Here is a 26045-nt window from a genome sequence, read left to right as displayed (position 1 = left end):
CACAAAACCTTTGCTTCTCATGATCTTTCTTCTCATGAGCAGGTACAAAACCACCAATAATCACCCATCTCTCTCCATCCACTTTCAGTTTTACCCACATTAACCTACAATATACTTCCTTACACTCTATTACACACTCCTAAAACTCCTGCTTCAGGAGTAGTGCTACTCCTTCCTTAGCTTTGGTCTTCTCACTAACCCCTGACTTTACTCCCAAGACACTTCCAAACCATTCTTCCCCTTTACCCTCGAGCTTCGATTTATCCAGATTTCTCTCCTCAAACATACTACCTATCTCTCCTTTCTTCTCATCTTGCTAACATCCAAACACATTCAGACACCCCAGTCAGAGCCTTCGAGGAGGATGAGCATTCCCCAATTGTCTCCTTCTGTATACTCTTTTGGAAACTGAAATACAAGAAGGGGAGGATTTCCAGCCCCAAGTCTTACCCCTTTAGTCACCTTCTGCGACATGCAAGGAATACATAGGAAGTATTCTTTCTCCTGTATCCCAAGATATGTATATATTTATATATACATGATAGTGTAAGCTGGGAGTAGATTTCTCTAATGTAAACAGAATCAAATAAGACAGCATATTTAGTTATCAATCTTTTTTCTCAAGTTCTCTAATATTCTCAGTATTATTCTACCATTAGGTGGGTGCTCAAACACCAACTGTCCAAAATCATCTCTCTAGTTTCAATCAATTTTTTCCCTTCACAGAGGCAACATCAGGAATCCACAAAAAAAAAAAGGGGAGGGGGGACTGCATCACAAAACTTGGATATGTAAAACACAAACAAAATATATATAAGAAACAAACTCAGAAAGAAACACAGTACATAGCATATAAAAGTAAGGGAAAACACTAAAAGCAACACAAATTCACAATATCATGAAGGGTAGTACGAGTTACAATCTAAATAAAAAATATGGAAACAGAAACATAGAAAAAACTTATAGTTGAGGAAACACAGAAGAATAATTTAAATGAGGTAGGAATATAGAAAGTCCATCACTAAATACACTAGGTTGGGCCAAGGGAGACTGTCACTGTCTAGATGTGGAGTTGAGGTCAGGTTGGGCTTGTCTGATTCTATCTGACCTTCGTAACCCAGGACCGAGTGGGTCAGTGATGTGTTCCTCCCATCCAGAAATGGCAGACTCAGTAGCTTGTGGCAGATCAGTGACATGTCCCATCTGTCCTAAACAGCTTTAGGTCTATGTCTTACTGGTGGGCCATTAAAAGGCTGTATGGCAGTGGTCATATTTGTCTGGATGTTGAAGACAGGTGCTTTCTCTCTAATATGAATTGCTTCTAATATTTGTAGTCTCCTCCGATCACTGCAACTAGTAATGATTTTGGTGTTATTCACTATAATCTCCCTAGTTGGTCTCGTTCCATGCTTTTGTTCATGATGATGCTGTTTGGTTATCATTTTCTGCGCAGAGATTTAATTGAAATACTTTACAAGCAGTCTATATCAGCTTAAAAATTTGCTGGTCCAATAACATACTATCTCAAAGAGACACGAATGCTTGCATGAAGACGACACCCAGAGGAAACCCCACAACTATGCCATCAACAAGAAAATAAATCTTATCATCAGGAATATGGAATGGTGTCTCAGTTTTAAGTGGTTTCTACATCATCCTCAATCTGCTACAAGCAATTTTGAGAGTTTTTTCAGTGGTAAGAAAAAAATAAGTTAATCATGATGTTAACTGTCCTGATGACTGAAACATTTGTGAAAAGGTTCACATCTTGATAACCCATGATGTTGTGTAGTTTCAAAGCTTTAATCATACTGATGAACTCCTCTGTACACTTTTATAAGTATGATGAAAAAAATAAAATGAGATAATGTTGTGGCACTTAGCAACCTGGTATGCTGTGAAAATAGGGGAAATGATCATTCTCAACGGATGCCCTAGTTTATGGGTTTAAACATTACCATAAAATCATTTGAGTTTGTTATTCCCAATGGTTTATCAACACTTTAGGCCTCTCATTTTCAAGTTTACCATATTGATCACTGTGTTCACTTTCCACTTAGGTGTCTCAGTCATGTTGCATGCACTGATACCTTCCCTAAAAATACATACAAAGCCACTTTATCAGCTCTTCAAATGACGACATTGCTGTACTCATGGAGTTTCTTAGCTGCCTGTTGCTGCTAAGGTTTAAGGATACCATATCTATTATAGAGTCTTTTTCTGATAGACTCTGCCTGCAGTAGTTCCTGGAGGTCCAGGCTGATGTCAACCCTACCTTCTCTCTGCAGTTGGCACAGACTGTCTTGTTGGATGGAAAGTTCAGTTTTCAAAGTAGCTTGGTCATATCTTGGATACACTTTGTAGTTTATATCTCTGTTAAAAAAAAATTCCATTTGTTTGGGAGCTAATTCCATGCCTAACAGTTTCACAGAGATATCACTCAGTGCAGGGACTTTCACACAACCACCATACAGTGTAAACAGCTTCTGCAGGATTCATGGGTGACCTACTTAAAAGTCAGCCTCCAGAGTGCTCTTCAAGGTGGTATCAGGGCACTGACAAGTTCAGATTCCATACTGTAGGCATGCTATACCTCCCAAACTGCCCATAGATCTTTACACAGGTTGTGTTGCTGCTCTTCTCTAGTATGTTCTGGAAATCATAATGCGAAATCTCTCTGGTATATATATAAAAAAGAGGAACATCACTTCCAATTCAGTACTTTGATAACATTAGAATGCATTGCTGTGAAGATGTTTATGGTACATATGCATATTGAGCTTAATAATCTACAAACATTAGCAAATCTTCAAACATTATTCCCTGGACAAGAGATACTTATATTAAAGAGCTGCTTGTGAATTATTTGAACTTCAGTATTTCATACCTGTTGTGAGAATGGTGGAGGCAGCAGCTAATTCTTGGTAGACATGATAGTTGGGCAGCAAGTAAGTCACTGTTGCAGTTACCTCATCCCATACACATCGAATGTCTGCCTCTTCACACAGCAGGGCAAAGCATGACATGGCAACCAACACAGCGTCGATGTCAATGCTCCACAAGTACATTAGGAACACAACCTGTCAATGTAAATTATCACTAACAACTTCCATTAACATCACAGGATATCAAGAACCTATATTATAATTTTGCTCGTAATTTTACCATCAAAGTATATACATATATATATCTTTTTTCTTTCATACTATTCGTCATTTCCCGCGTTAGCGAGGTAGCGTTAAGAACAGAAGACTGGGCCTTTGAGGGAATATCCTCACCTGGTCCCCTTCTCTGTTCCTTGTTTTGGAAAATTAAAGAAAACGAGAGGGGAGGATTTCCAGCCCTCTGCTCTATCCCCTTTTAGTCACCTTCTACAACATGCAGGGAATATGTGGGAAGTATTCTTTCTCCTCTATCCCCAGGGATAATATATGTATATCATTTTTTTTTATTTTCTTTATTTTATTTTCCTTTGTCGCTGTCTCCCGCATTAGCGAGGTAGCACAAGGAAACAGACGAAAGAATGGCCCAACCAAACCACATACACATGCATATACATACACGTCCACACACACAAATATATATACCTATACATCTCAACATATACATATATATACACACACAGACATATACATATATACACATGTACATAATCCATACTGTCTGCCTTTATTCATTCCCATCGCCACCTCGCCACACAAGAAATAATAACCCCCTCCCCCCTCATGTGTGCGAGGTAGTGCTAGGAAAAGACAACAAAGGACACATTCGTTCGCACTCACTAGCGCAAGGAAACAGACGAAAGAATGGCCCAACCCAACCACATACACATGCATATACATACACGTCCACACACGCAAATATACATACCTGTACATCTAAACATACACATAAATATATACACACACAGACATATACATATATCTACAAGTATAAAATTCATACTGTCTGCCTTTATTCACTCCCATCGCCACCTCGCCACATATGAAATAACAACCCCCTCGCTGCTCATCTGTGCGAGGTAGTGCTAGGAAAAGACAACAAAGCCATATTCGTTCACACTCAGTCTCTAGCTGTCATATAATAATGCTCCCTTTCCACATCCAGGCCCCACAGAACTTTCCATGGTTTACCCCAGACGCTTCACATGCCCTGGTTCCATCCACTGACAGCACGGCGACCCCAGTATAGCACATTGTTCCAATTCACTCTATTCCTTGCACGCCTTTCACCCTCCTGCATGTTTATGCCCCGATCACTCAAAATCTTTTTCACTCCATCTTTCCACCTCCAATTTGGTCTCCCACTTCTCCTCGTTCCCTCCACCTCTGACAAATATATCCTCCTTGTCAATCTTTCCTCACTCATTCTCTCCATGTGACCAAACCATTTCAAAACACCCTCTTCTACTCTCTCAACCACACTCTTTTTATTACCACACATCTCTCTTACCCTATTATTACTTACTCGATCAAACCACCTCACACTACATATTGTCCTCAAACATCTCATTTCTAGCACATCCACCCTCCTCCGCACAACTCTATCCATAACACACGCTTCGCAACCATACAACATTGTTGGAACCACTATTCCTTCAAACATACCCATTTTTGCTTTCCGAGATATGTTCTCGACTTCCACACATTCTTCAAGGCTCCCAGGATTATTGCCCCCTCCCCACCCTATGATTCACTTCTGCTTCCATGGTTCCACCCGCTGCCAAATCCACCCACAGATATCGAAAACACTTCACTTCCTCCAGTTTTTCTCCATTCAAACTTACCTCCCAACTGACTTGACCCTCAACACTACTGTACCTAATAACCTTGCTCTTATTCACATTTACTCTCAACTTTCTTCATTCACACACTTTACCAAACTCAGTCACCAGCTTCTGCAGTTTCTCAAATGAATCAGCCACCAGCGCTGTATCATCAGCGAACAAAAACTGACTCACTTCCCAAGCTCTCTCATCCACAACAGACTGCATACTTGCCCCTCCCTCCAAAACTCTTGCATTTACCTCCCTAACACCCCCATCCATAAACATATTAAACAACCATGGAGACATCACACACCCCTGCTGCAAACCCACATTCACCGAGAACCAATCACTTTCCTCTCTTCCTACACGTACACATGCCTTACATCCTTGATAAAAACTTTTCACTGCTTCTAACAACTTGCCTCCCACACCATTTATTCTTAATACCTTCCACAGAACATCTCTATAAACTCTATCATATACCTTCTCATGATCCATAAATGCTACATACAAATCCATTTGCTTTTCTAAGTATTTCTCACATACATTCTTCAAAGCAAACACCTGATCCACACATCCTCTACTAATTCTGAAACCACACTGTGCTGAGGGGGGTAACTGAAGGGATCTTGTGGAGGCAAAGGTGAAGATATGTAGAGGTTTTCAGTAAAGAAGAGAGAATATTGGAGTGAATAGAGTGGTGAGAGTCAGTAAGCTTGGAAAGGAGACTTATGTGAGGAAAGTACCAGGAGAGATTGAATGCAGAATAGCAAAAGGTGAGAGCAAATGACGCAAGGGGAGTGGGGGAGGAATGGGATCTATTTAGGGAAGCAGCGATGGCTTACACAAAAGATGCTTGTGGCATGAGAAAGGTGGGAGTTGGGCAGATTAGAAAGGGTAGTGAGTGGTGGGATGCAGAAGTAAGATTGTTTGTGAAAGAGAAGAGAGAGGCATCTGGACTAGTTTTGCAAGGAAATAGTGCAAATGACTGGGAGATGTATAAAAGAAAGAGGCAACAGGTCAAGGGAAAGGTGCAAGAGGTGAAAAAGAGGGCAAATGAGAGTTGGGGTGAGAGAGTATCATTGAATTTAAGGGAGAATAAAAAGATGTTTTGGAAGGAGGTAAATAAAGTGCATAAGACAAGAGAACAAATGGGAACATCAGTGAAGGGGGGCAAACGGGAAGGTAATAACAAGTAGTTGTGAAGTGAGAAGGAGATGGAGTGAGAATTTTGAAGGTTTACTGAATGTGTGTGATGACAGAGTGGCAGATATAGGGTGTTTTGGTTGAGGTGGTGTGCAAGGTGAGAGGGTTAGGGAGAATGATTTGGTAAACAGAGAAGAGGTAGTGAAAGCTTTGCGGAATATGAAAGCTGGCAAGGCGGCAGGTTTGGATGGTATTGCTGTGGAATATATTAAAAAAGGGGGTGACTGTGTTACTGACTGGTTGGTGAGGATATTCAATGTATGTATGGTGTCATTGTACAAAGGCCAAGGGGATAAAGGTGAGTGTTCAAATTACAGAGGTATAAGTTTGTTGAGTATTCCTGGGAAATTATATGGAAGGGTATTGATTGAGAGGGTCAAGGCATGTACAGAGCATCAGATTGGGGAGGAATAGTGTGGTTTCAGAAGTGGTAGAGGATGTGTGAATCAGGTGTTTGCTTTGAAAAATGTATGTGAGAAATACTTAAAAAAACAAAAGGGTTTATATGTAGCATTTATGGATCTGGAGAAGGCAGATGATAGAGTTGATAGAGGTGCTCAGTGGAAGGTATCAAGAGTATATGGTGTGGAAGGTAAGTTGTCAGAGGCACTGAAAAGTTTTTATCGAGGATGTGAGGCATGTGTACAAGTAGGAAGAGAGGAAAGTGATTGGTTCCCAGAGCATGTCGGTTTGCTGCAGAGGTGCGTGATGTCTCCATGGTTGTTTAATTTGTTTATGGGTGGGGTTGTTAGAGAGGTGAATGCAAGAGTTTTGGAGGGAGGGGCAAGTATGCAGTCTGTTTTGGATGAGAGGGCTTGGTAAGTGAGTCAGTTATTGTTCACTGATGATACAGAGCTGGTGGCTGATTCGTGTGAGAAATTGCACAAGTTGGTGACTGAGTTTGGTAAAGTGTGTGAAAGAAGAAAGCTGAGAGTAAATGTGAATAAGAGCAAGGTTATTAGGTTCAGCAGTATTGAGGGACAAGTAAATTGGGAGGCGAGTTTAAATGGAGAAAAACTGAAGGAAGTGAAGTGTTTTAGATATCTGGGAGAGGATTTGGCAGCATATGGAACCATGGAAGTGGAAGTGAGTCACAGGGTGGGGGAAGGGGAGAAGGTTCTAGGAGTGTTGAAGAATGTGTGGAAGGCGAGAGTGTTATCTCGGAGAGCAAACATGGGTATGTTTGAAGGAATAGTGGTTTCAACAATGTTATATGGTTGTGAGGCATGGGCGATAGATAGGGTTGTGTGGAGGAGGGTGGATGTGTTGGAAATGAGGTGTCTGAAGACAATATGTGGTGTGAGGTGGTTTGATTGAGTAAGTAATGAAAGGGTAAGAGAGATGTGTGGTAATGAAAACAGTGCGGTTGAGAGAGCAGAAGAGGGTGTATTGAAATGGTTTGGTCACATGAAGAGAATGAGTGAGGAAAGATTGACAAAGAGGATAATTGTGTCAGAGGTGGATGGAATGGAGATGTGGGAGACCAAATTGAGGGTGGAAGAATGGAATGAAAAAGATTCTGAGGAATTGGGGCCTGAACATAAAGGAGGGTGAAAGGTGTGCAAGGAGTATAGTGAATTGGAACGATGTGGTATACAGGGGTCGATGGGCTGTCATTGGATTGAACCAGGACATGTGAAGCATCTGGGGTAAACTATGGGAAGTCTTGGGGGGGTCTGGATGTGGGAAGGAAGCTGTGGTTTCGGTGCATTACACATGACAGATAGAGACTGAGTGTGAATGAATGTGGCCTTTGTTGTCTTTTCCTCGCCCAAGGGGAGGGGGGTGTCATTTCATGTGTGGCGGGGGTAATGGATGAAGGCAGCACGTATGAATATGTATGTGTGTATATATGCATATGTCTGTGTATGTACAGGTATGCATATGTTGAAATGTATAGGTACGTATATGTGCGTGTGTGGGTGTTTATGTATATACATGTGTACGTGGGTGGGTGGGGCCATTCTTTCGTCTGTTTCCTTGTGCTACCTCGCTAACATGGGAGACACCGACAAAGTATAATAAAATTAAATAAAAAATATAAATATATATATGCAAATACACAGTGTTACCAGATACACACATGAACTCTTCTATTACTGATTTCTGCATGAATATCTATACAGCCAACTAACTCACAAATTCTACCAGATTCAAAATGTGTGGCACCACAAAATTTCAATCACATATCAAGAGTAAATTCATCAAAATTCAAGGTAAACAATTAATTTCAAAAGAAACAATATTATTTTTCTCTAAACAAATGTTCTAACATACCTCAAGTTTAATATGGGCTTGTTTGCAGATAGCTATGTGAGCCCCAATATTACAGTTAGCATAGTCTTTATGACGAAGGAGAAATGCATTACGGCACACCAGGATATCTCGTAACCACTTTAGAATTTCTGTGTAATTGACAATCTGATGCTGTATGAGCTTCTGTGATATTGAAAACAGCACTTGTGAACTGGAGGGGGAAATCAGAAAATAATTAATGAATAGAAAAATTCATGAAATGCAGTAAGCATAAATTATCCTACTATGAAAGGAAAAACATATAGCAGTAAAGAGGCTTACTTTACTCATGAAACTAACTGATGAAAACATACAAAACAAAAATCTGTACACTTTAAAAAGTCTTACTTACAATATAATTTCTATGGAAGTCATTATGAATTAATGATCCAGAGAGGAATTTCTAACTCATTTCTAGAAAGAAGAGTAACAGCTACATCTAATCAATAATCTAAATGTTAATGAACAAATGCTTTCTCTCTTTATAGTGACCGATGTAATGCTGGTCTTAATTTCTTTACAAAAACTGAGGAAAGCAAGTTTTGAAAAATGAAAAACTTTCTCTCCATGAACAGATTTGTTAGATCAAAGAACAACAATCAGACAGTAGTCTGGACTGACATAAAAAAACTGATTATTCATAATTATTCTTTCCTTATTTATCTATTCATTAAAGTCACTGTTTTTTCTTTTATGATCATTTGGTGCCTGCGTGAAGTGCTCATATTTTTTGTTAAAATATAGAAAATGTGGATTTTGTATGACAGTGGTGCATTTAGAATTACTGTGCATGTATACGTACACATAACTCTGCTCACTTAGGAAGCACAGACCCAAGCTGTCCCCAGCTGCTGTACTAGACTGTAGGTTGTACCCAATTCTTTTCACATTCACACATTCTTTTCACAAGTGGGAGATGATGGCATGGTCATGATCTCCCAACTACCAATGCAATCTGGTGACATTAACCCTAACCCTGCCCACAGTGGTTAAAAAAAAGAAGTTCCATCAGCATTTAGTGGTTACACCTCCACTGCACATCTCTACTAACCATAAATGCCTGCACACTATATTGGACATGCAATACCCACACAAACAGAAGCTCCTAAAACCCCTTCACAATTCCCTTACTTCTACTACCAACACCCAACAAACAACAGCACAAAATACAGTCAATCTTCATAAACTAACCTTACTACTAAAAAATTCTTCAACAACAAACTAAACATCATAAAAATGAACTCCAACAGCAACAAAAACACACACACATAAATACTCAACCAATGCCAAGAACATAGCATCCACACAGTCCTCATCCAAAAAACAGAAACATTCAAATACAACACTTTCTACATCTACAGAGCCCTATAACAAGAAAGAAAACAACAACAATGAGGACTCATGCCACTAGTCCACTAGACTATATCATTCTCTAACACCACTAATAGTACAATAGAGTTCACAGATAATTTCAGCACCCTAGAAATATAATAAAAAGAAAAAAAAAGTTTCAACTCCAACATTATCAATACCAACATACCTTCTCCACATGCCTCTCCTGACATTCCCTAACTGCAAAGCATTGATGGAAATTTCTCTGCTCATCAACTTCCTTGGCTTAACATTCACATCCAAGATCCTAGAGGGAACTACTGAACCAGCTGCAACCCTTCAATATCCTCAATCTATCCAACTAGCCAACCAAACTCCCAACACACCAACTCCAGCAGCTGACCTTACTAGACATCATCATCTGCTCAGCAGCACTATACAAGGGGTCCACCTACAGAACAATATGGAAATGTCCTCTTACTACTGCCCATCCTGACAACACTCCACCTGGCCCATCCAACCACCAAGAAGACTTTTTACAAACCACAGGGAAGCAGATTGGCCAACTTCACACAGTAAATACAAACAAAGCTCCAAATCTTCAGTACAAGTAATTTCCCACCCCTAAATCATGCAGTCTCATACTTCATCAACATCTCTAACCATGCTAGCAAAAAATACATACAACAAGGTCAGAAAGAAATTTTACCCACAAGTTACACATCTCATTAAAAAAAAAGCACAAACAAACCCACTCACCAACAAGAGAGATCACAAAATCTAGACTCCAAACAACACCATCACTAACCTAATCACTGAAAGGCCAACTGCATACTGGTATGCCTTCCTCAACAAAATGGAAAACAAGACCCACATAAATCAACTGTAGTGCATGTTAAGGAACAACTCCAAACTTACTGCACCAAATCAGCCCCCACTCACGAAGGACATATGACCATCCGAAGACAACCCTTCCCCAAAGAACACAAATATACTCCTGAGATAATACTAAAAAATAAACCACACACCAATCTTACCTGTAAACATGATAGTCATAGAAAACCTACAAAAAAATCCGTCCAGCAACAACTGCCCATCCATCTTTTACACCCGAAAATAGATATAATACAATTAAAACCTTAAAGAACTCTCTGACAACATACTAAACTTTCATTTAAAACACTTTGGCCTAGTTGAAACCACTCCTAGCAACACAATAATACCCCTAACATCCAGAAACTTATGATACCAACACTAAAATCTTCCAAATCACTCACCTCCACCTCCTCCTACTGCTGCATATCACATGTATCTTCAGTACCTAAACTCTGTGAAAAACTGATTCACAAGAGAATATTCCACTCTTACCAACACTTGGCTTTAGAGCCAACCATTCCACCACCTTGTAATAAACTTACTTAACACAATATGTCCTAAATGGCATTTACCAACCAAAACACTAATGGCAAAAGACATCAACATAGCATTTGACACTATTCCCAACCACATCCTCACACAGAACAGGAGAGAGAGAGAGAGAGAGAGAGAGAGAGAGAGAGAGAGAGAGAGAGAGAGAGAGAGAGAGAGAGAGAGAGAGAGAGAGAGAGAGAGAGAGAGAATTCCCACCCACATCCTCACACAGAACAGGAGAGAGAGAGAGAGAGAGAGAGAGAGAGAGAGAGAGAGAGAGAGAGAGAGAGAGAGAGAGAGAGAGAAGAGGGGGGGGGGGGAGAGTTTTATGGATGGTTCACTGACAACGTCCTCACCTCTCTAATCCTTAAACTCTTCAATGAAGTTCCCCAAGGAGAAATTCTTTCTCCAACCCTTCACAATCTCTTCCTATGAGACCTCCTAACTCTAGCAACCCACAACATGAAGGTCCTTTCACCATGCTGATGACCTAGCATTGAAACCACAAATGTAAAGACATACATCCATCATTATATTACACAACTGGACAATGGCTCACAAAGCACTGAGTGTTTGCATCATTAGAGACATCTTCAATCACTCACTCTTTTAACCCCTTTATGTCTTTATATGGTTATTCATATAAGGAATTGCAAACAATGCCTGTGTATGGATATCTATACATCAAGGCCATGCACTGAGCTTCGGTGGTTGCTGACATGGCAGCTTGTGATCAGTCATCCTTAAGCCACACTACTGACAGAAAATTCTCATGAGTTTTCTAAGAAGTAAACTCAGTGGCTTTTAACTAAATTTACAGCGCCAGGTAGATGGACCTGAATTACTTGATGATGATGATGATCTGTCTTCAGATCATGTTAAGAGCAAGTTTATGGACATTTGGCTCTTTCTGCATTGAAAGTTAACCAGCAATGAAAGTTACCGAGATGAAGCAAAAGGTTATCTACAAAACGTGCTTAAAGTTTTACCAGCACCTGCCTGACCTTGAAAAACTGCATCTGACTGATGCAGCTGGTTATTTTACAAACTTTCAAAGCTTTACTGTAATGAAAAAACTATCCACAAATTACACTGATTATAATGAGAAAAAGACTTATCATTCAAAATTATTTTTTTTATTTCATTTATAAAACTTTGTCGCTGTCTTCCGCGTTAGCGAAGTAGCGCAAGGACACAGACAAAAGAATGGCCCAACCAACCCACAAACAAGTCTACACATGCACATATACATACCTATACATCTCAATGTATACATACATATACATAAACATATATACACATGTACATAATTCATACTTGTTGCCATTATTCATTCCTGTCGCCACCCCGACACATATGGAATGACAACCTCTAGCTGTCATGTATAATGCACCGAAACCACAGCTCCATTTCCACATCCAGGCCCCACAAAACTTTCCATGGTTTACCCCAGACGCTTCACATGCCCTGGTTCAATCCATTGACAGCACGTCGACCCCTGTATACCACATCGCTCCAATTCACTCTATTCCTTGCATGCCTTTCACCCTCCTGCATGTTCAGGTCCTGATCACTCAACATCTTTTTCACTCCATCTTTCCACCTCCAATTTGGTCTCCCACTTCTCCTCGTTCCCTCCACCTATGACACATATATATCCTCTTTGTCAATCTTTCCTCACTCACTCTCTCCATGTGACCAAACCATTTCAAAACACCCTCTTCTGCTCTCTCAACCACACTCTTTTTATTAACACACATCTCTCTTACCCTTTCATTACTTACTCGATCAAACCACCTCACACCAAATATTGTCGTCTGACATCTCATTTCCAGAACATCCGCCCTTCTCTGCACAACTCTATCTATAGCCCACACCTCACAACCATATAACATTGTTGGAACCACTATTCCTTCAAACATACCCATTTTTGCTTTCCAAGATAACGTTCTCGACTTCCACACATTTTTCAACGCTCCCAGAACTTTCACCCACTCCTCCACCCTATGATTCACTTCCGCTTCCATGGTTCCATCCGCTGCCAAATCCACTCCCAGATATCTAAAACACTTCACTTCCTCCAGTTTTTCTCCATTCAAACTTACCTCCCAATTGACTTGTCCCTCAACCCTACTGTACCTAATAACCTTGCTCTTATTCACATTTACTCTCACCTTTCTTCTTTCACACACTTTACCAAACTCAGTCACCAGTTTCTGCAGTTTCTCACACGAATCAGCCACCAGCGCTGTATCATCAGCGAACAACAACTGACTCACTTCCCAAGCTCTCTCATACACAAAAAACTGCATACTTGCCCCTCTTTCCAAAACTCTTGCATTCACCTCCCTAACAACCCCATCCATAAACAAATTAAACAACCATGGAGACATCATGCACCCCTGCCGCAAACCAACATTCACTGAGAACCAATCACTTTCCTCTCTTCCGACTCGTGCACATGCCTTACATCCTCAATAGAAACTTTTCACTGCTTCTAACAACTTGCCTCCCACACTATATATTCTTAATACCTTCTACAGAGCATCTCTATCAACTCCTATTATATGCCTTCTCCAGATCCATAAATGCTACATACAAATCCATTTGCTTTTTTAAGCATTTCTCACATACATTCTTCAAAGCAAACACCTGATCCACACATCCTCTACCACTTCTAAAACCACACTGCTCTTCCCCAATCTGATGCTCTGTACATGCCTTCGCCCTCTCAATCAATACCCTTCCATATAATTTCCAGGAATACTCAACAAACTTATACCTCTGTAATTTGAGCACTCACTCTTATCCCCTTTGCCTTTGTACAATGGCACAATGCAAGCATTCCACCAATCCTCAGGCACCTTACCATGAGTCATACATACATTAAATAATCTTACCATCCACTCAACAATACAGTCACCCCCTTTTTGTTAATAAATTCCACTGCAATACCATCCAAACCTGCTGCCTTGCTGGCTTTCATCTTCCGCAAAGCTTTTACTACCTCTTCTCTGTTTACCAAGTCATTCTCCCTAACCCTCTCACTTTGCATACCACCAAGACCAAAACACCCTATATCTGCCACTCTATCATCAAACACATTCAACAAACCTTTAAAATACTCACTCCATCTCCTTCTCACATCACCCCTACTTGTTTTCATCTCCCTATTAACCCCCTTCACTGATGTTCCCATTTGTTCCCTTGTCTTACGCACTCTATTTACCTACTTCCAAAACATCTTTTTATTCTCCCTAAAATTTAATGATACTCTCTCACCCCAACTCTCATTTGCCCTCTTTTTCACCTCTTGCACCTTTCTCTTGACCTCTTGCTTCTTTCTTTTATACATCTCCCAGTCATTTGCATTTTTTCCCTGCAAAAATCACCCAAATGCCCCTCTTCTCTTTCACTAACAATCTTACTTCTTCATCCCACCACTCACTAACCTTTCTAATCTGCCCACCTCCCACGCTTCTCATGCCACAAGCATCTCAATAATCAACAACCAACCTTTCAGCATAGGTAAAATGAACAAAAAAAATAATGCAAGTGGCAACTCTCTTTACACTCAGACCTTACTCTCACTCTTTTTAACATGTCGTGCTGTAGCATCTACAAAACTTCAAGATATCATTACAGCAAAAACAGTGAATCTAATATACTGCAAAAATTATTTTCATAAATGTTCCATAATCTGAATATCTTTGAAATTGTGAGAAATAATTTTTTTAAACAACCTGAAAAACATGAATTCTTACAGATGAAAAGGAAAATTAGGGTAACTTCAAGGAGTTAACCCTAGACAGACTCAAATCCAACTCACACTCTTCAGATCACCTTGAATGGACAATCACTCCCAATGACCAAAACATCAACCATTCTAGGCTTCACATATAATACACACAAGCAATTCACTCCCCACACCGAAAACACCAATGAAAAAGCAAAGCCCACACAATTAATACCTTCACAACTCTAACACCAGGTTTGTACAAGAAAAGAAAACCTTTAGCATCCTCCAAGACCAATTCATTCACTTTACCCAGGGCCTAATGTCATGGGTAATGGGGTTAGAGCCCTACTAGCCCCTAAAAGTCATTACATCCCTTATGTGACAAACACACATGCATACGCATGCGAAGAGATTCTGTACCACCCCAAGATCTTAGTTAATAACCATATGATAGCTAACAGAATAATCATATGATAACTAACAGACAAATGACTCATAGGCACAGTAGAGGTTAACCTGTCCCTAAACTATGCCTAATCTGCTTGGTCTTCTACCCTCTCAAAAGCAAATATAATAAGGCGATAAACCACATATATACATCATTCACAACAACCACCAGCTGCCAAGCAAACGTAGACACTCAACACCTAGACAATGAAACAAAGATCCTCCCAATACAATCCTTTCTCAATATGCCAGGAACTCAATTCTTTTTAGCTGTTCTAGACTCCCTGCCTTCTAATTCACACTATAACTAACCTAAACCCTCTAGTAGGAATAAAACATTTAACATTCCCTCTCACTTCAACAACCTCTACCTACAGATTCCTCTATCCTCAACAAACATTACACAGACAAAACACATACACAGTGAGATGACCCAAAAAGCACTAAACAACCACTTTCCCAACACACTCTTAAATACCATTCCACTACACCCACGGGTACACTCATCTGAAACCACACTCCCTACACAAAAATGAGTTATACTTTCCCACCTTTGCCTCTGACATCACTTATCCAAAGATTACTAAAAACTCCAATCTAACATATCCTGGGACCCTTCATGCCTACGATGCAACTACCAAAACGATGACACAAAAACTTACAGAGCAATTTCTCTGAACTGTCCCCATATACACAATATCACTAAATCTCATGGTCTATGATCTCGTCTGGTGGATATAGCCAGCTTCCTGAGCACTGTGGGAGCTTCATAAAAACTGAAGGGACTCCTGCAGCAGTAAGGAAGTAAGTATGGGAGTGTGTGGTAGAGCGTAAAAAAGTATATTCCAGATTGATGTGGGTAAAACTGAAAGTGGAAGGAGAGAGAGATGGACGATTATTGGTGCTTATGCACCTGGCCATGAGAAGAAAGATCATGAGAGGCAAGTGTTTTGGGAGCAGCTGAGTGTGTGTCAGCAGCTTTGGTGCACAAGACTGGGTATCAGTAATGGGTGATCTAAATGCAAAGATGAGTAATGTGATAGTGGAGGGTATAATTGATGTGCATGGGGTATTCAGTGCTGTGACTGGAAATGGTGAAAAGCTTGCAGATTTATGTGCTGAAAAAAGACTGGTGATTGGGAATAACTGGTTCAAAAAGAGAGATATACATAAGTGTGCATATGTGAGTAGGAGAGATGGTCAAAGTGCATTACTGGATTACTTGTTAGTTAAGAGAGACTTTTGGATGTTAATGTCCTGAGAGGGGCAGCTGGTGGGATGTCTGATCACTATCTTGTGGAGGTGAAGGTGAAGATTTATAGAGGTTTTCAAAAATGAAGAGTGGTGAGAGTAAGTGAGCTAGGCAAGAACACCTGTGTGGAGAAATACCAGAAGAGAATGAGTGTATAATGGCAAAAGGTGAGAGCAAATAACATGAAGGGAGTTGGTGAGGAATTGGATGTATCTAGGGAAGCAGTGATGGCATGTGCAAGAGATGCAAGTTGCATAAGAAAGGTGGGAGGTGGGCAAATTAGAAAGGGTTATGAGTGACGGGATGAAAAAGTAAAGTTGTTAGTTAAAGAGGAAAGAGAGGCATTTGGACAACAATTGCAAGGGAGTGGAAATGACTGGGAGATGTATAAGAGAAAGTGGCAGGAGGTCAAGAGGAAGGTGCAAAGGTTGAAAAAGAGGGTAAACAAGAGTTGGTGTGGGAGAATATCATTAATTTCAGGGAGAATAAAAGGATGTTTTGGAAGGAGGTAAATAACATGCGTGAGACGAGAGAACAAATGAAAACTGGTGAAGGGGGAAAGGGGGAAATGATAACAGGTAGCAATGAACTGAGAAGCAGAAGGTTTGCTGAATGTGTTTGATGATAAAGTGGCAGATGTTGGGTGTTTTGGTTGTGGTGGTGTGAGAAGTGAGAGAGCAGGGAAAGTGGTTTGGTGAAAAGAGAAGAGGTGATGAAAGCATGGTAAAACATGAAATCGAGCAAGGCTGTGGGTTTTGATGGTACTGCAGTTGATTTTATTAAGAAAGGGGGTGACTGTGATGATGATTGGTTGGTAAGGGTATTCAATGGATGTTTGGATTATGGTGAAATGCCTGACAATTGGCATATGTATAGTGCCACTGCACAAAGGCAAAGGGGATAAAGATGAGCATTCAAACTACAAAGGCATAAGTTTGTTGAGTATTCCTGGGAAATTATATGGGAGGGTACTAATTGAGAGGGATAAGGCATGTACACAGCATCAGATTGGGGAGGAGCAGTGTGGTTTTAGAAGTGGTAGAGGATGTGTAGATCAGGTGTTTGCTTTGAAGAATGTATGTGAGAAATACTTAGAAAAACAAATGGGTTTGTATGTAGCATTTATGGATCTGGAGAAGGCATAAGCTATGGTTGATAGAGATGCTTTGTGGAAGGTTTCAAGATTATATGTTGTTGGAGGTAAGATGCTAGAAGCTGTGAAAAGTTTTTACCAAGAATGTAAGGCATGTGTATGAGTAGGAAGATAAGAGAGCATTCAAACTACAAAGGCATAAGTTTGTTGAGTATTCCTGGGAAATTATATGGGAGGGTACTAATTGAGAGGGTTAAGGCATGTACAGAGCATCAGACTGGGGAGGAGCAGTGTGGTTTTAGAAGTGGTAGAGGATGTGTAGATCAGGTGTTTGCTTTGAAGAATGTATGTGAGAAATACTTATAAAAACAAATGGTTTGTATTTAGCATTTATGGATGTGGAGAAGGCATATGCTAGGGTTGACAGAGATGCTTTGTGGAAGGTTTCAAGATTATATGGTGTGGGAGGTAAGATGCTAGAAGCTGTGAAAAGTTTTTACCAAGAATGTAAGGCATGTGTATGAGTAGAAAGATAAGAGAGTGACTGGTTCCTAGTGAATGTCAGTCTGTGGAAGGGGTGTGTGATGTCCCCATGGTTCTTTAATTTGTTTATGGATGGAGTGTTTAGGGAGGTAAATGCAAGCATTTTGGAATGAGGGGCAAGTATGCAGTCTGTTGTGGATGAGAGGCCCTGGGAAGTGAGTCAGTTGCTGTTCACCAGTGATACAACTCTAGTGGCTGATTCGTGTGAGAAACTGCAGAGGTTGGAGGATGGTGACTGAGTTTGGAAAAGTGAGTGAAAGGAAAAAGTTGAGAGTAAATGTGAATAAGAGTAGGGTTGTGGGACAAGTTAATTGGGTTGTAAGTTTGAATGGAGAAAAATTGGAGGAAGTGAAGTGTTTTAGATATCTGGGAGTGGACTTAGCAGGGGATGGAACCATGGGATAAGGAATACTGTTAATATGATGGAAGTGTATCAAAGCATGTTTAAATATCATTAAAGACTACTGGGTGTGTTTGAAGATAAAGTGATGGGCTTTTGTATTTGGAAACAGTGACATGAAGAGTGATAGAGTCCCGATGAGTGGTTTGGTAAAAAAAAAAAAAAAAAAAAAAGAGAGAAGGTAGTGAAAGCCATGCATAATATGAAGTGTGACAATATGGCAAGTGTGGATGGGATGACAGATGATATTCTCCAGAAAGAGGAGGCAGTGTTGTTGATTGACTAGTGAAGTTATTCAACATGTGTATGCCCTAAGATAAGGTGCCTGAGGACTGCCCTTATATAAAGGCAAGATGTACAAAGGTAAATGCTCAAATAAAAGAGGTACAAGTCTGTTGAGTTTTCATGGTTAGGTGTATGAGAGAGTAGTGACAAACACAAATTTTCTAAATGAAGAAGAGCATTACTGCTGAAGGAAAAGCACAGGACATGAACTAAGTGTGTTCTTTAAAAATAAAATTTGTGTGAAAAGTAATATGTCAGAGAGAGTGAACTATATATGGCATTTATGGATCTGAAGAAAGTGTTGAGACAGAACTCATAAGGAGGCCTTATGGAAGGAGCTACATATATATAGAGTAAATGGAAAGCTATCAATGTAATGATTTTTTACCAAGACAGTAAGACATGTATGTCAATAGGAAGGGAGGAAGGTAAGTGGCTCTTGGTGAAGGCAGATTTACATCAAGTAGTGTGATGTCAACATGATTGCTAAATGTTTAGGGATCAGGTAGTGAGGGAGGTCAATGCAAGGTTCTTAGACTAAGGGAGTAAGGGACAGGTCTACAGCATACCAGGTAAATGAGATGAATCAACTGCTGTTTGGGAATGACATGTTTTTTGTGGCAGACTCATGAAAGAAACTCCAGAAGCTGGTGACAGAGTTTGGAAAAGTGCATAAAAAGAAAAAGATAGGAGAATGTGAGTAAGGAAATGCAGAAAAGCAAGACAAAATTGGATAGTCTGAGAGTAAGTCTGACAGAGGAGGAACTGGAGTGCTTTTTTAGATATCACAGAGTGAATTTGTAAGTGAATGGAACTGTGGGGGCTGAACAGAGTCATACAGAAGGAGAAGGGCTAAAGTCCAAGGTCCATTAAGAAGCACTGGGAAAGAGGAGTCAGTGTCTACCAGGGAAAAGATGGGTATGTTTGAGGGTGAGGTTCAGCAATTTTAACCAGGCATGTAGTAATCATAATCAAAAATCATTACCACTGGAAACAATTACATCATCCTAGAAGACCAAGAAACTGCAATTGTAACTGCTTCTTAGCCAAAAGGAATCATACTTAGTTTCCATGATTGCTACATATCAAACTGACATTGCAGACAGCAGAGGTGCATGAGGCAAGATGTAAAGGTTGAAGGTAGTTCTGAAACTCTTGTTCACATCTTAGCCTTGTCAAGTGTACAAGTGCTGGTGGTTCAGCAGTTGGCTCAGTGATTCATCACTTTACTTGTCTGGCATGTGATCTGATGGTCTGTGCCAATTCAATTCAGATAGAATTTTATTTGAGTCAGCAGCAGACATTTTGTAACTGCAGGAATTGCAACCATATTCATGGACTTGCATGGTAACTGTTATTGATTCCATTTGTGGAGGAATCATGTCTAGTCTTAACAGCACTGTATGAAAATAAGTCTTGGGCCCTGAATGAAAATGGAGGAAGATGGACATGTTGGAAAACATTATCCAAGGCCAATATGTGGGTGTAAGGTACTGGGGTCTGTACATTCAGGGGTGCGAGGGATGTGCAAGAAAGAGAATATATTGGATTCATGAGGTATACATGGAGCTAACTGCCATCAATTGGCTAGACCTAAGCACATGAAGTGGTCAGGATAAACCATGGAACAGTAAGTGCTGGGCTATGGATTTTAGGCTCTGTTTTTGGTGGATGTGTGTAAATGAGGCTGCTGTTCATCTGTACCTGACACAACCAATCTAAGGTAGGAGAAGCAATTTTGTACAAAAAAAAAATTAAATTTCTGCTCTAAACACACCTGTACATGAATACAAGTATTTTGGGTCATCTTAAGGCAAGTAATTTCTGTTCAAAAAAACACATGATTACAAGTGAATTAAGTAATCTAGTGTCATCATAAGGAAAGTAATTTCTGCTCAAAAAACACTATCATAAGTGAATTATGTAATCTAGTGTCATTGTAAGGCAAGAAATTTCTGCTCCAAAGTCATTTATGCTTTACAAGGGAAACAGTAATCCAGTGTCCCCCTTAAGGCCAGTAATCATAAAACTAAAACAAATTTTAATACATAAATTAATGAATATGATACTGTGAACAGCTGTGCATGTGTAATGAATCAGTGTAGATATCTCCACTTACCTGACATCCCAGAAAGTGTTGATAGGCGCTTCTGGGTTCCACATTTCAATTTTCTCTGGCTGATGGAGAACAAGCAATGCCTCCATTGCTTCTGCAGCCACATCCGACATGGAAGGATTATGAACCAATGAAACCAAACCATTGATCAGTTCTAATGTTGAACTTTGGATTTCATGACCAGCTTTTCCCTGATTCTGTGGATGAAGCAAATTCTCATATATTAATTGCAAATACATTAGGATTTATAATTACCAAAACCATTCAGGTGCCTGTGTTCGCTTTAATTATATGACCAAAACCTTCAAGAAAAACCTGTAATTTGTGCATTGGAGGGGAGGAGTGCTACGAGATTTTGCCATCAGAATGGGCTAGCATAAAGTGCTCACTGCATATCTTTTACTAACACTATAGTTTTTCTATGCTACCAACTGCATATCTTTTAATAAACACTACTGTTTTTCTATGCTACCATAAATACTAAGTAACTGTCAAGCCTGGGCTCGACTTGAGTGTTTTTAAGCTTATTCCATGTAAATAGCGAGCAGATTTCCTAGTGAAATGTCTATTAATGATTCCTAGTTTACTAATTTCTCCTTGTCTTGATAGTAACCATAAAGAGCAGGACTCAATTTTGCTTTTTATGAATTCATGGATGCAATTCATTAAAGTTCTATATCTCAAGAAAATGTTATCATCATTCCACTCAAATAGTATAAAAAAATACATGTTTGGGTGAGTCTTTATGGGTGCATATATATGAGTCACATTTTTAGCAGATTTCAGGATGTGCATAATCACATTCTTCCTTATTAAAACATTCTCTGACATTAAAAGTTCCAAAGAGAAGTGCTCTTATATATGTTCAGGGGTAATTATACTTACATTCAATATAGTGTCTGCTATCATAATGTCATTCATCCCAGTCATTAGTATCTCTTCATTTTCTTCACATTCTTTTTGTTTTCTGGCATCCTTTCACTTTATTCTTGATACTGTATTTCTCACACTTTTATCACTTTCATTTGCAACTATATTTTGCCTTTCATTTGAACCATTATTATTTTCTCTTGTTCATGTTCAATTACCTCATTCTCTGTGTTCTCATTATTACGTTCATGTTGTAAATCAATTCATCCTTTTCATCTAGATTTTCATTTTGTACTTTCATGCCTAAACTGTATGCTTTGTCAGTCTTTTTCTTCTGCGTTCATGTATTACACTGCCATAAACATCCACAGCTTTCGCCGTATATTTCCTCTACTTGGCGGTCATGCTTTCATCATCCACACTCTATACACTTTGTTTAAGGTATTGCAAGTCTATCTACTATATACTAAATTCTACATTTCCTACAAAAGCATGGAAGTTTTAAATTTCTTATTAAACCCTCAAAGTTTGTCTCTATTTTCTGATATCTTTGCCAGAAAGTATATTTTCTGTTATACATGCCTAAATGCCTTTTCAATCCATGTTAATATCCAAAAGATGTTTGTATCAATCATTTTTCTTATAATTATCTCTTCAATTTTCAGTATGCTAACATATTCATAACATTTTGTCAGTCCAGTAACTTTGTTATCTTTACTTGAAATTGGCCACACATCAATATTTGCATTACAATACTTTTCTTAATTATACTTGATTGCTGTTTCCCCGCATCAGCGAGGTGGCACCAGGAAACATGAAGAATGACTCATCCACTCAAATACACATATATATACATAAACACTCATACACATACGTATACATACACAAACATATCAACATATATACATACATATACACATATACTTTTTTTTTTTTGTTTTTTTTTTTTTGCTTTGTCGCTGTCTCCCGCGTTTGCGAGGTAGCGCAAGGAAACAGACGAAAGAAATGGCCCAACCCACCCCCATACACATGTATATACATACATCCACACACGCAACTATACATACCTACACAGCTTTCCATGGTTTACCCCAGACGCTTCACATGCCCTGATTCAATCCACTGACAGCACGTCAACCCCAGTATACCACATCGCTCTAATTCACTCTATTCCTTGCCCTCCTTTCACTCTCCTGCATGTTCAGGCCCCGATCACACAAAATCTTTTTCACTCCATCTTTCCACCTCCAATTTGGTCTCCCTCTTCTCGTTCCCTCCACCTCCGACACATATATCCTCTTGGTCAATCTTTCCTCACTCATTCTCTCCATGTGCCCAAACCATTTCAAAACACCCTCTTCTGCTCTCTCAACCATGCTCTTTTTATTTCCACACATCTCTCTTACCCTTACATTACTTACTCGATCAAACCACCTCACACCACACATTGTCCTAAAACATCTCATTTCCAGCACATCCATCCTCCTGCACACAACTCTATCCATAGCCCACGCCTCGCAACCATACAACATTGTTGGAACCACTATTCCTTCAAACATACCCATTTTTGCTTTCTGAGATAATGTTCTCGACTTCCACACATTCTTCAAGGCTCCCAGAATTTTCGCCCCCTCCCCCACCCTATGATCCACTTCTGCTTCCATGGTTCCATCCGCTGCCAGATCCACTCCCAGATATCTAAAACACTTCACTTCCTCCAGTTTTTCTCCATTCAAACTCACCTCCCAATTGACTTGACCCTCAACCCTACACATATTCATACTTGCCTACTTTCAATCCATTCCCTGTGCCACCCTGCCTCAGAGGGAACAGGAATTGCTGACCCCATCTTCATCAAGGTAATGCCAGGAAAACAGACAAAAAAGGCTTCATTCGTTCACACTCAGTCTCTACCTGTCATGTGTAATGCATTGAAACCACAGCTCTCTATCCACATCCAGGCCTCACAGACCTTTCAATGGTTTACCACAGACATTTCACATGCCCTGGTTCAGTCCATTGACAGCATGTCGACCCCAGTATACCACATCGTTCCAATTCCCTCTATTTCTTGCATGCCTCTCACCCTCCTGTATGTTCAGGCCCCAATCACATAAAATCTTTTTCGCTCCATCCTTCCACCTCCAATCTGGTCTACCGCTTCTCCTTGTTCCCTCCACCTTTGACACATATATACTCCTTTTTGTCAATCTTTCCCCACTCATTCTCCATATGTCCAAACCATTTCAACACACCCTCTTCTGCTACCTCAACCACACTCTTTTCGTTACCACACATCTCTCTTACCCTTTCATTACTCACCAATCAAACCACATCACACCACACATAGTCCTTAAACATTTCATTACTCCAACACATCCACCCTCCTCCACACAACCCTATTTATAGCCCATGCACTGCAACCATATAATATTGTTGGAACTACTATTCCTTCAAACATACTCATTTTTGCTTTCTGAGATAATGCTTTCCCCTTCCACACATTCTTCATCACTCCCAGAAACTTCACCCCCTCCCCCCTGTGACTCACTCCCACTTCCATGGTTCCATTTGCTGCCAAGTCCACTCCCAGACATCTAAAACCTTTCACTTCCTCCAATCTTTCTCCATTCAAACTTAAATCCCAATTAACTTGTCCCTCAACCCTACTGAACTTAATAACCTTGCTCTTATTCACATTTACTCTTAACTTTCTCCTTTCGCCTGGGAAGTGAGTCACTTGTTGTTCGCCGATGATATAGCAATGGTGGCTGATAAGAGTGACAAACAACAGAAGTTGGTGAGTGAGTTTGAAAAAGTGCATGAAAGGAGAAAGTTGAGAGTAAATGTGAATAAGAGCTAAATTATTAGGTTCAATAGGGTTGAGGAACAAGTTAACTGGGATGCGAGTTTGAATAGAGACAAATTGGAGGAAGTGAAGTGTTTTAGATATTTGGGAGCGGACGTAGCAGCGAGTCGAACCGTGGAAGTGAGTCACAGGGTGGGGGAGGGGTCGAAAGTTCTGGGAGCAAAGATGAATATGTGGAAGGAGAGAATATTATTGCAAAGGCAAAAATGGGTATGTTAGAAGGAACAGTAGTTCCAACAATAATATATGGTTTCGAGGCATGGGCAATAGATAGGGTTGTATGAAGGAGGGTGGATGTCTTGGAAATGAAATGTTTGAGGACATGTGGTGTGAGGTGGTTTGATCGAGTAATTAATGAAAGGGTATGAGAGGTGTGTGGAAATGAGAAGTGTGATTGACAGAGCAGAAGAGGATGTGTTGAAATGGTTTGGACATATGGAAAGAATGAGTGAGGAAAGGTTGACAAAAAGAATATATGTTCAGAGGGGGGAGGGAACAAGGAGAAGCAGGAGACCAAATTGGAGGTGGAAGGATGGAGCGAAAAAGATTTTGAGTGGTCGGGGCCTGGACATACAAGAGGATGAGAGGTGTACAAGGAATAGAGTGGACTGGCACAATGTGGTATACCAGGGTCAACCTGCTGTCAATGGACTGAACCAGGGCATGTGAAACATCTGGGGTAAACCATGGAAAGGTCTGTGTGACCTGGATATGGATAGGGAGCTGTGGTTTCAGTGCATTACACATCATAGCTACAGACTGAGTGTGAACAAATGTGTCCTTTTTTGTTTTCCTGGTGCTACCTAGCTGGGGTGTGTGTGTGTGTGTGCTACTTCATGTGTGGTGGGGTGGCGATGTGTATTGATGAAGGCAGGAAGTATGAATATGTACATGTGTATATATGTATATGTCTATGTATGTATATGTATGTATACGTATGTTTTTTTTTTTGCTTTGTCGGTCTCCCGCGTTTGCGAGGTAGCGCAAGGAAACAGACGAAAGAAATGGCCCAACCCACCCCCATACACATGTATATACATACACGTCCACACACGCAAATATACATACCTACACAGCTTTCCATGGTTTACCCCAGACGCTTCACATGCCCTGATTCAATCCACTGACAGCACGTCAACCCCTGTATACCACATCGCTCCAATTCACTCTATTCCTTGCCCTCCTTTCACCCTCCTGCATGTTCAGGCCCCGATCACACAAAATCCTTTTCACTCCATCTTTCCACCTCCAATTCGGTCTCCCTCCTCTCCTCGTTCCCTCCACCTCCGACACATATATCCTCTTGGTCAATCTTTCCTCACTCATTCTCTCCATGTGCCCAAACCATTTCAAAACACCCTCTTCTGCTCTCTCAACCACGCTCTTTTTATTTCCACACATCTCTCTTACCCTTACGTTA

At 40.2% G+C, this 26045-nt stretch overlaps 1 protein-coding gene across 1 annotated transcript in view; it reads right to left on the bottom strand.

Moving 5' to 3' along the window:
• The window catches only part of Nf1 (neurofibromin 1), a 1160697-nt gene that overhangs the window by 777745 nt on the left and 356907 nt on the right, over positions 1 to 26045 (bottom strand). Inside the window, exons 12-14 of the mRNA XM_071663491.1 lie at positions 20890 to 21083; positions 8252 to 8441; positions 2888 to 3080 (exon numbers count right to left, since the gene is read on the bottom strand). Of these exons, the coding sequence (XP_071519592.1) occupies positions 2888 to 3080; positions 8252 to 8441; positions 20890 to 21083 (577 nt within the window). The remainder of the gene's footprint in view (positions 1 to 2887; positions 3081 to 8251; positions 8442 to 20889; positions 21084 to 26045) is intronic.

This window comes from Panulirus ornatus, chromosome 7 (genome assembly GCF_036320965.1).
Source record: "Panulirus ornatus isolate Po-2019 chromosome 7, ASM3632096v1, whole genome shotgun sequence".
In the NCBI taxonomy this organism is placed as follows: Eukaryota; Metazoa; Arthropoda; class Malacostraca; order Decapoda; family Palinuridae; genus Panulirus; species Panulirus ornatus.
The sequence above is the reverse complement of the archived record's forward strand: the minus strand, read 5'-3'. Positions and strand labels throughout refer to the sequence as shown.